The sequence below is a fragment of the Boleophthalmus pectinirostris genome, unplaced genomic scaffold, assembly GCF_026225935.1.
Source record: "Boleophthalmus pectinirostris isolate CB_2022bp ecotype Guang Dong unplaced genomic scaffold, ASM2622593v1 HiC_scaffold_2825, whole genome shotgun sequence".
NCBI lineage: Eukaryota > Metazoa > Chordata > Actinopteri > Gobiiformes > Gobiidae > Boleophthalmus > Boleophthalmus pectinirostris.
Window position 1 is genome coordinate 1,514,253 of NW_026571290.1, and position 11,295 is coordinate 1,525,547.

At 47.7% G+C, this 11,295-nt stretch overlaps 1 protein-coding gene across 8 annotated transcripts in view; it reads right to left on the reverse strand.

Annotated features, from left to right (window-relative positions):
- msrb3 (methionine sulfoxide reductase B3) overlaps nt 1-11,090 on the reverse strand; it is a 29,889-nt gene extending 18,799 nt beyond the window's left edge. Inside the window, exons 1-3 of one of the 8 annotated variants that reach the window (XM_055159959.1) lie at nt 10,824-10,859; nt 9,415-9,520; nt 5,694-5,791 (exon numbers count right to left, since the gene is read on the reverse strand). Coding sequence is in view for 5 of the 8 variants with exons in the window: in XM_055159953.1 (XP_055015928.1) it covers nt 9,415-9,508 (94 nt within the window). In the remaining 3 variants the exon portion in view is untranslated. Of the gene's footprint in view, nt 1-5,613; nt 5,792-9,414; nt 9,521-10,823 lie in introns of all 8 variants that reach the window. The other 7 variants (XM_055159954.1, XM_055159957.1, XM_055159955.1 and 4 more) reach the window with 7 other exon arrangements.
- Nucleotides 11,091-11,295: the final 205 nt, after the last annotated feature.

Genomic DNA, 11,295 nt, shown 5'->3' on the forward strand with positions numbered 1-11,295 from the left:
ATGCTGCTGTTTTATCAGTGTGTTGTGTTCAGATGGAGAAGTGGAGTTACTGATGTTTCCCGGGGGAACAGAGGAACTGACCCTAAAGTGGAGAAGTTATTTCTACTGGGAGATAAACATTTATGAAACGTCAGTTGGACCAGTTTTGGTTGTTTTGCCGGAGTGAAAACTCCAGACTGGAGTCGATCTGCTACAGAAGAACTTTTATTGTCTGGTGCGGAAAAAAATAATCGAACCAGCGATTTGAAAACGTCCTGAGGGCGAAAAGACGCCCTGTTTCCACGAGACAGTCCCAGTTTAAAACCAGGACCTAAACCAGGTCTAAACCAGGACTAAACCAGGACTAAACCAGGTCTAAACCAGGACTAAACCAGGACTAAAACCAGGACTAAACCAGGTCTAAACCAGGACTAAACCAGGACTAAACCAGGACTAAAACCAGGTCTAAACCAGGACTAACCAGGACTAAACCAGGACTAAACCAGGTCTAAAACCAGGTCTAAACCAGGTCTAAACTAGGACTAAACCAGGACTAAACCAGGACTAAACAGGACTAAACAGGACTAAACCAGGTCTAAACCAGGACTAAACCAGGACTAAACCAGGTCTAAACCGGTCTAAACCGGTCTAAGGTCTAAACAGGTCTAAACCCAGGACTGTGTCAGGTCTAAACCAGGACTAAACCAGGACTAAACCAGGACTAAACCAGGACTAAACCAGGACTAAACCAGGACTAAATCAGGTCTAAACCAGGACTGTATCAGGTCTAAACCAGGACTCAGGTCTACCAGGTCTTACCAGGTCTAAACCAGGTAAACCAGGTCTAAACCAGGTCTAAACCAGGTCTAAACCAGGTCTAAACCTAAAGGACCAGGACTAAACCAGGACTAAACCAGGACTAACCAGGTCTAAACCAGGGACCAGGTCTAAACCAGGTCTAAACGGTAAACCAGGTCTAAACCAGGTCTAACCCGGGACTGTATCAGGTCTAAACCAGGACTAAACCAGGACTGTGTCAGGTCTAAACCAGGACTAAACCAGGACTGTATCAGGTCTAAACCAGGACTGTACCAGGTCTAAACCAGGACTAAACCAGGTCTAAACCAGGTCTAACCTAAACCAGGACTGTATCAGGTCTAAACCAGGACTGTATCAGGTCTAAACCAGGTCTAAACCAGGTCTAAACCAGGTCTAAACCAGGACTAAACCAGGTCTAAACCAGGTCTAAACCAGGACTAAACCAGGTCTAAACCAGGACTAAACCAGGTCTAAACCAGGACTGTATCAGGTCTAAACACTAAACCAGGAGGTCTAAACCAGGACTGTATCAGGTCTCTAAACCAGGACTGTATCAGGTCTCAGGTAAACCAGGTTCTAAAACCAGGTCTAAACCAGGACTAACCAGGTAACCAGGTCTAAACCAGGTCTAAACCAGGTCTAAACCAGGTCTAAACCAGGTCTAAACCAGGACTGTATCAGGTCTAAACCAGGTCTAAACCAGGTCTAAACCAGGTCTAAACCAGGTCTAAACCAGGTCTAAACCAGGTCTAAACCAGGTCTAAACCAGGTCTAAACCAGGTCTAAACCAGGACTGTATCAGGTCTAAACCAGGACTGAATCAGGTCTAAACCAGGACTGTATCAGGGTCTAAACCAGGTCTAAACCAGGTCTAAACCAGGTCAGGTCTAAACCAGGTCTAAACCAGGTCTAAAACCAGGTCTAAACCAGGACTAAACCAGGACTGTATCAGGTCTAAACCAGGTCTAAACAAACCAGGACAGGTCTAAACCAGGTCTAAACCAGGTCTAAACCAGGTCTAAACCAGGACTGTATCAGGTCTAAACCAGGTCTAAAACCAGGACTGTATCAGGACTAAACCAGGACTAAACCAGGTCTGTGTCAGGTCTAAACCAGGACTAAACCAGGACTGTATCAGGTCTAAACCAGGACTAAACCAGGACTGTATCAGGTCTAAACCAGGACTGTATCAGGTCTAAACCAGGTCTAAACCAGGACTGTATCAGGTCTAAACCAGGTCTAAACCAGGACTGTATCAGGTCTAAACAGGGATTATATTTACATCCTCCTTCTGAGCCTGAGTTTCCCATTTCTGTTTCTTAAAAATCTGGTCACCCAACATTTACCCGGAATGTTCCACAGTCCGGCATTAAACCCCCCCCGAAAAGAAAAGTGACACAGTGCAGCTTTAGACAGGAGTCACTGTACTGAAAACTGTGTTAAGAGTGAAACCAAACGCACCGCAAACGGCAAACCAAAACACACACACACACACACACCGCAAACCAAAACACACACACGCGGCGCAGGCAGAGGTGTCAGGGGTCAGGGGTCAGAGGTTACTGTGCCGTGTTATTCCAGTGACTCAGAGTGAATCAGAACGTCCATCATGATTTGAGGCGTTTGTTTTTTTTTTTTAATGAGGGGAGAGCCAAGTATCGGTCCCAGTATCGATATCGGACAATTTCACAGTGCGATACAGACCAAATTCTTTTGCCCCGCCCCCTTTTACTGTGCGAACGGACTTTAGTCAGAATGAAAACCGAGCGTTTTGTGTCTGAATGTGGCACTTTTGTTTTTTTGTTTTTTTACGTGAAAAGTTCTTGAGTGAACTTTGTGGGCCTTGGTCTGGGTTTTAAAAGTTAAATATCGGTTATCGGCCACAGCAGAAGGACAAATATCGGTTATTGATAAAGAAAATTTAAAAAGTCCATATCGTCTTATCCCCGACTAATAAAACTTTTTACCGCCCAAAATATTTTATACATTAAATTTTCTGAAAATCTGAATTTACGCTTCAAATCATGACACTTTCTCCTACTGCAGTCGAAGCTCTGCGTGTTCTCCCTCTGCGTGTTCTCCCTCTGCGTGTTCTCCCTCTGCGTGCCTCTGCGTGTTCTCCTCTGCGTGTTCTCCCCTGCGTGTTCTCCCTCTGCGTGTTCTCCCTCTGCGTGTTCTCCCTCTGCGTGTTCTCCCTCTGCGTGTTCTCCCTCTGCGTGTTCTCCCTCTGCGTGTTCTCTGCGTGTTCTGAGTGTTCTTTGTTCTCTCTGCATGTTCTCTACATGTCCTCTGTGCATTCTTTGCATGTTCTCCGCATGTTGTCTGCATATTCTGTGTTCTCTGTGTTTTTTTTCCTCTGCATGTTCTATTCTCTACGTGTTCTTTGTTCTCTCCGTGTTCCCTGTGTGTTCTGTTCTCTTGCGTGTTCTCTACCCGTCCAGTTCTCTGCATGTTCTGTTCCCTTCGTGTTTTCTTTTCTCTGCGTGTTTTTTTCTATGTTCTCTGCGTGTTCTCTACGTTCTCCCTGCGTGTTCTCTGCGTGTTCTCTCTGCGTGTTCTCTGCGTGTTCTCTGCGTGTTCTCTGCGTGTTCTCTAGGTTCTCTCTGCATGTTATCTAGATTCTCCCTGTGTGTTCTCTGCATGTCCTCTAGATTCTGTGTGTTCTCTGCGTGTTCTCTAGGTTCTGTGTGTTCTCTGTGTGTTCTCTACGTACTCTCTGCGTTCTCTCTACATTCTGCGTGTCCTCTAGGTTCTGCCTGCGTGTTCTCTACGTTTTGCGTATTCTCTACCTGTTCTCTATGTTCTCTCTGCGTGTTCTCTAGGTTCTGCGTGTTCTCTAGGTTCTGCGTGTTCTCTCTGCGTGTTCTCTCTGCGTGTTCTCTACGTGTTCTCTGCGTGTTCTCTGCGTGTTCTCTGCGTGTTCTCTATGTTCTCTCTGCGTGTTCTCTGCATGTTCTCCATGTTCTCTCTGCATGTTCTCTAGGTTCTGCGAGTTCTCTGCGTGTTCTCTGTGTGTTCTCTACGTTCTCTCTGCATGTTCTCTAGGTTCTGTGAGTTCTCTGCGTGTTCTCTGCGTGTTCTCTACGTGTTCTCTACGTGTTCTCTACGTGTTCTCTAGGTTCTCTCTGCGTGTTCTCTAGGTTCTCTCGTGTTCTCTGCGTGTTCTCTGCGTGTTCTCTACGTGTTCTCTAGGTTCTCTCTGCGTGTTCTCTGCGTGTTCTCTACGTGTTCTCTGCGTTCTCTGCGTGTTCTTTGCGTGTTCTCTACGTGTTCTCTCTGCGTGTTCTCTACGTGTTCTCTGCGTGTTCTCTGCGTGTTCTCTGCGTGTTCTCTCTGCGTGTTCTCTAGGTTCTGTGAGTTCTCTGCGTGTTCTCTGCGTGTTCTCTCTGCGTGTTCTCTCTGCGTGTTCTCTCTGCGTGTTCTCTCTGTTCTGTGTTCTCTAGGTTCTGTGAGTTCTCTGTGAGTTCTCTGTGAGTTCTCTGCATGTTCTCTGCATGTTCTCTGCGTGTTCTCTGCGTGCTTCTGCGTGTTCTCTGCGTGTTCTCGTGTTCTCTCTGCGTTCTCTGCGTGTCTCTTCTGCGTGTTCTCTAGTGTTCTCTGTGTTTCTCTGCGTTCTCTCTGTTCTCTGCGTGTTCTCTGCGTGTCTCTCTGCGTGTTCTCTGCGTGTTCTCTGCGTGTTCTCTACGTGTTCTCTAGGTTCTCTCTGCGTGTTCTCTCTGCGTGTTCTCTACGTGTTCTCTGCGTGTTTCTCGGTTCTACGTGTTCTCTGCGTGTTCTCTCTGCGTTCTCTGCGTGTTCTTGCGTGTTCTCTGCGTGTTCTCTCTGCGTGTTCTCTACGTGTTCTCTGCGTGTTCTCTGCGTGTTCTCTGCGTGTTCTCTGCGTGTTCTCTCTGCGTGTTCTCTCTGCATGTTCTCTCTGCGTGTTCTCTCTGCGTGTTCTCTCTGCATGTTCTCTAGGTTCTGCGAGTTCTCTGCGAGTTCTCTGCGTGTTCTCTGCGTGTTCTCTGCGTGTTCTCTCTGCGTGTTCTCTCTGCGTGTTCTCTCTGCGTGTTCTCTACGTGTTCTTTAGGTTCTCTCTGCGTGTTCTCTCTGCGTGTTCTCTCTGCGTGTTCTCTCTGCGTGTTCTCTCTGCGTGTTCTCTACGTGTTCTCTGCGTGTTCTCTCTGCGTGTTCTCTCTGCGTGTTCTCTCTGCATGTTCTCTAGGTTCTCTGTTCTCTGCGTGTTCTCTGCGTGTTCTCTGCGTGTTCTCTGCGTGTTCTCTGCGTGTTCTCTCTCGTGTCTCTGCGTGTTCTCTACGTGTTCTCTGCGTGTTCTCTGCGTGTTCTGCGTGTTCTCTGCGTGTTCTCTGCGTGTTCTCTCTGCGTGTTCTCTGCGTGTTCTCTGCGTGTTCTCTACGTGTTCTCTCTGTGTGTTCTCTGCGTGTTCTCTGCGTGTTCTCTGCGTGTTCTCTGCGTGTTCTCTACGTGTTCTCTACGTGTTCTCTGCGTGTTCTCTGCGTGTTCTCTACGTGTGTTCTCTACGTGTTCTTGCTTCTCTGCGTGTTCTCTCTGCGTGTTCTCTACGTGTTCTCTACGTTCTCTACGTGTTCTCTGCGTGTTCTCTGCGTGTTCTCTGCGTGTTCTCTGCATGTTCTCTCTGTGTGTTCTCTAGGTTCTCTCTGCGTGTTCTCTGCGTGTTCTCTGCGTGTTCTCTACTGCGTGTTCTCTGCGTGTTCTCTGCGTGTCTCTCTTGTTCTGCGTGTTCTTCGTGTTCTCGTGTGTCTGCTACGTGTTCTCTGCGTGTTCTCTGCGTGTTCTAGAGCAGCGTGCACACACCGGCCGTTAGCCACAGCAGCAGCAGCAGCAGCAGCACACGGGGGAGGACCTGAGGGGAGGCTGCAGGAGCGAAGAGTCACCGGTTGGCCCTTGGACACCAGGTGCAGCAGGTTAAAGCCCGACATCTCCACAGGTCACAGGTCACAGAGGTCAGAGGTCAGACGGACAGGCTAACACTCTGAAACACACATTTACCTTTATTAAAAACAGCCTGGATTTGGGTTTGGGCTGCGGGAGTTTGGAGGGACTGAAACAACATGACAACAAAACGCCACAAAACATGAACGACTCCAAACCCAACGTCAGACGGTCAGAGAGAAGAAACGACGAGAACACAGACGAACATCTGAGGAGAACAGTCGGAAGAACAGTCGGGGCGCACCGATATCGATATCGATATCGGTATCGGTATCGAGTATCAGCCTGATGCTGCCTCAATAAACTTGTACTCGTTAAACATTTGTCGATACCTGCACTTTTACAGCCTCCAGAACCAGACAGAATCCAGTCAGGAGAAACTGGGATAAATAAAGTGACTGTACATGAGCTGTGCACATATGACCCGCGCACACGATCTCTGACACAGAGAACACCCCTCTGACACACAGAGAGAACACCCCTCTGACACAGAGAGAACACCCCTCTGTCACACAGAGAGAACACCCCTCTGTCACACAGAGAGAACACCCCTCTGTCACAGAGAGAACACCCCTCTGTCACACAGTCACAGAGAGAACACCCCTCTGTCACAGAGAGAACACCCCTCTGTCACACAGAGAGAACACCCCTCTGTCACACAGAGAGAACACCCCTCTGTCACACAGAGAGAACACCCCTCTGTCACAGAGAGAACACCCCTCTGTCACAGAGAGAACACCCCTCTGTCACACAGAGAGAAACACCCCTCTGTCACACAGAGAGAACACACCCTCTGTCACACAGAGAGAACACCCCTCTGTCACCCTCTGTCATGTCACAGAGAGAACACCCCTCTGTCACACAGAGAGAACACCCCTCTGTCACACAGAGAGAACACCCCTCTGTCACACAGAGAGAACACCCCTCTGTCACAGAGAGAGAACACCCCTCTGTCACACAGAGAGAACACCCCTCTGACACAGAGAGAACACCCCTCTGTCACACAGAGAGAGAACACCCCTCTGTCACACAGAGAGAACACCCCTCTGTCACAGAGAGAACACCCCTCTGTCACACAGAGAGAACACCCCTCTGTCACACAGAGAGAACACCCCTCTGTCACACAGAGAGAACACCCCTCTGTCACACAGAGAGAACCCCCCTCTGTCACAGAGAGAACACCCCTCTGTCACAGAGAGAACACCCCTCTGTCACACAGAGAGAACACCCCTCTGACACACACACCCCTCTGAGAGAGAACACCCCTCTGTCACACAGAGAGAACACCCCTCTGTCACACACACACAGAGAGAACACCCCTCTGTCACACAGAGAGAACACCCCTCTGTCACACACAGAGAGAACACCCCTCTGTCACACAGAGAGAACACCCCTCTGACACAGAGAGAACACCCCTCTGTCACACACCCCTCTGACACACAGAGAGAACACCCCTCTGTCACACAGAGAGAACACCCCTCTGACACACAGAGAGAACACCCCTCTGACACACAGAGAGAACACCCCTCTGTCACAGAGAGAGAACACCCCTCTGACACAGAGAGAACACCCCTCTGACACAGAGAGAGAACACCCCTCTGTCACACAGAGAGAACACCCCTCTGACACACAGAGAGAACACCCCTCTGACACACAGAGAGAACACCCTCTGACACACAGAGACACCCCTCTGACACACAGAGAACACCCTCTGACACAGAGAGAACACCCTCTGACACAGAGAGAACACCCTCTGTCACAGAGAGAACACCCCTCTGTCACACAGAGAGAACACCCCTCTGACACACAGAGAGAAACACACCCTCTGTCACAGAGAGAACACCCCTCTGACACAGAGAGAACACCCCTCTGTCACACAGAGAGAACACCCCTCTGACACACAGAGAGAACACCCCTCTGACACAGAGAGAACACCCCTCTGACACAGAGAGAGAAACACCCCTCTGTCACACAGAGAGAACACCCCTCTGTCACACAGAGAGAACACCCCTCTGTCACAGAGAGAACACCCCTCTGACACACAGAGAGAACACCCCTCTGTCACACAGAGAGAACACCCCTCTGACACACAGAGAGAACACCCCTCTGACACACAGAGAGAACACCCCTCTGACACACAGAGAGAACACCCCTCTGTCACACAGAGAGAACACCCTCTGACACACACACCCCTCTGACACAGAGAGAACACCCCTCTGACACACAGAGAGAACACCCCTCTGTCACACAGAGAGAACACCCCTCTGACACAGAGAGAACACCCCTCTGTCACAGGGAGAACACCCCTCTGACACAGAGAGAACACTCATATTCCACTGAGTCTCTGTGTCCTTTAGTCCAACACAAACTGAACCACATCAGACACAAGAAACAACTGTTTTTTATCACACACATTCGTTTATGTAAATGAATCATGTGATTTTAAGTTTTGTTTCTGTAAAATGTAAACAAATGTGTCAAAGCTGAATTAGACTCATAATAATCTCAGGGTTGTTTGTATTTTTCCTGGTTTATTAAATATATAATTTGTGTGCGTTTGTAAGATTATGTCAGTAAACCAGGACACTTCATTTGATCATGTCACAGGGACATGAGGCGCAGGTGAACAGAAGATCCTGAATCCTGACATAAAAAGGATATGGACAATAACTGAGACACTGATGTGCAGGAAACACTCAGTGTGTTCAGGGGGTCGGGGTTAAAGTATCAGTATCAGTATCAGTATCAGCAAGTACAGAAAAGATTATACTTGTACTTGTATCTGTTTTCAAAAAACTGGTATCAGAGCATCACTGAAGAACAGCTCTGGTTTAAAGGAGGCACATTCTTCAGGGGCAGGAGGTCGGTTGTGTAGCCGTTGTTTCTTTTGTTTCTATTTTATTTTTATTTATCCAGTATTCACTGTGTTCTCCTCGCGCTCTCCTCGCGTTCTCCTCGCGCTCTCCTCGCGCTCTCCTCGCGCTCCTCGCGCTCTCCTCGCGCTCTCCTCGCGTTCTCCTCGCGTTCTCCTCGCGTTCTCCTCGCGCTCTCCTCGCGCTCTCCTCGCGCTCCTCGCGTTCTCCTCGCGCGTTCTCCTCGCGCTCCTCGCGTTCTCCTCGCGTTCTCCTCGCGCTCTCCTCGCGTTCTCCTCGCGCTCTCCTCGCGCTCTCCTCGCGCTCTCCTCGCGCTCTCCTCGCGCTCTCCTCGCGTTCTCCTCGCGTTCTCCTCGCGTTCTCCTCGCGTTCTCCTCGCTCGCTGCAGGTCTGTTCTTTACGTCACAGCGTCTTCATGTTCAGCGCGACAGAACCTCACAGGAGCCAGTGTTCACTTCTGCCGAGCGACTTGAACAAATTTCCGCCAGAAAAAAGAAAAGAAACTATTTTCCTGCTGCTTTAAAATTTCAGACTTTATAACTCACTCCCACTTCATTCTGTTGCCACAGCCGCCCCGGGGCAGACGGACGCTCTGCACCACTGCCCCTCAGAAACATTCACATTCACACAGAGGACGAGAGTGAAACTCCTGGTCCAGGATCAGACCCATAACCCTGAGCCGCTGCTGCTCACAACAGAGTTTAAAGAACCAAAGTTTCCACGAGTCAAAACGAGCATGAAAAATACTGAAGCACGACGTCTACTGACGCACAGAAACATTGTACTGTACCAGAGAAAACAGCAGAGGGAGTCACAGGGACAGCGCCTTGCCCAACGGCACGATGGAAGACTGAGAGCAGAGTCCTTCTGAGGAGCACAGCCATAAACCCACCAGACTGAAGAGAAAGAGAAAGAAGGAGAGAAAGAAAGGATGAAGTGAGTCTTTTTAAAACTTCAGTTCTGTCAGAATCCAGAGATTTAACATTGTAAAAGTTCTTAATATTAATATTATTTCTTTTGTATTCTGCGCTGAAGCAGAGCAAAGGATCATGGTCTCTGTAGTTCCCTTTGTTTGACTTTTGACGACACAATATCACATACATTTCATTTTTTCAAACATTCAGACTTTTCTGTCACAAATGATTCCTCGTTAAGTTTTATAAATGAAAACTGTAATTACAATAAAACAAAGACACAGACCAGAAATGATGCAGAAACAACAAACATAAAGCAGTTTGTTCTAAAATGAAGATTCTCTCTCTACAAACTGTGACCAGATCATGTGTTTATAGAACAACGTGAATTTCTGGATATTTTGTCGTTGCTTGAGTCGTGGATCCAGACTTTTCCACAGTTTTACACACACACGCACACGACACACACACACACACACACACACACACACACACACACACACACACACACACACACACACACACACACACACACAAACTTTTACAGAGGGTTTGAACATTGAGCAATTTGAAATTTCTGCAACTTCTAAAATGATGAGTTCTTTTTCTCATTTTGTATTGAACGTTGAAAAGAAAAAGAATTGTTCTACATTTAAAGTCCAAACAGGCGACTTACGGATCTTTTTATTTCTGCTTCAATTGTTTCAAACTTGAGTAAAACTAATCGACGCTCAGTCAATAATAAAACAATAGACAATAAAATATCCTCATTAATGTTCAATAATGCGCCAATCCAACTTTATTTTGTGATTTATGAATTACGTCTGTGGACTTGGGTCACGAAGGTTTGACACTTTTAAAATATGAATCCCCAGAAAAAAGAAAAAAAAAAGTTTGGGAAACACTGAACTAAAACAGTTACACAGTTGTACTAGAGCAGAAAGGTTCGGGTTCAGCAGTGACATAATCAGACAGAACGCACGAGACTGTTCACGTCCAAAAACACGGTCTGTGCACGCGCGCGCTCACACACACGCACGCACGCACGCAGGCGCGCGCACACACACACACACACACGCACGGTGAAGAAACTCGACCCTGCTCGGTTAAAGTGAGTCTCGGGTGTCTCCTGGAGCCGTTTGCAGGAAAATATTTATGACGTTTTTATAACAAGTTAAAAAAGTTCGTATGACGTAATGTTACTCTGCGTAAAAAGAAAAAATAAATAAATAAATAAATAAAAAAAAAGAAGAAGAAAAGTGCTCCGTGCGTAAAAGAGACGTACCAGACACGAGCAGCAGCAGAAGAAGCAAAAACACCGAGTTCTGGAGTCGAGTCAGGGCTAAAACTGGACCGAACCGAGCCAAGAACCGAGCCGGGACCAGGAGCCGGGAGCCGGGAGCCGGGAGCCGCAGTGGGTGGGTAAACAGGAGCCGGAGTTGTGCACTTGTGGAGTTATATCGGTCTGTGGCGCAGGAGTTTCACCTTTTATGGAGACGAGCCTCAACAGGAAGTGATCGTGACGCAACAGGAAGCAGGAAGTGTACGACAACAATAACAACAACAACAAAATAAACCCCGTTATATGAAGGAAAATCATTAGGTGAAAGAAACAAGTGAAACTGGCCTAAACGTATTCTTTTTTTTTATTTAGAATGCCTCAATGCAACCTTAAAAAAAATAATTTGACTTAAATGTTAGATTAAAAGACATAATTCCGTGTGGTACTGCCTCCGTAACTTTATTTTGAACAAACT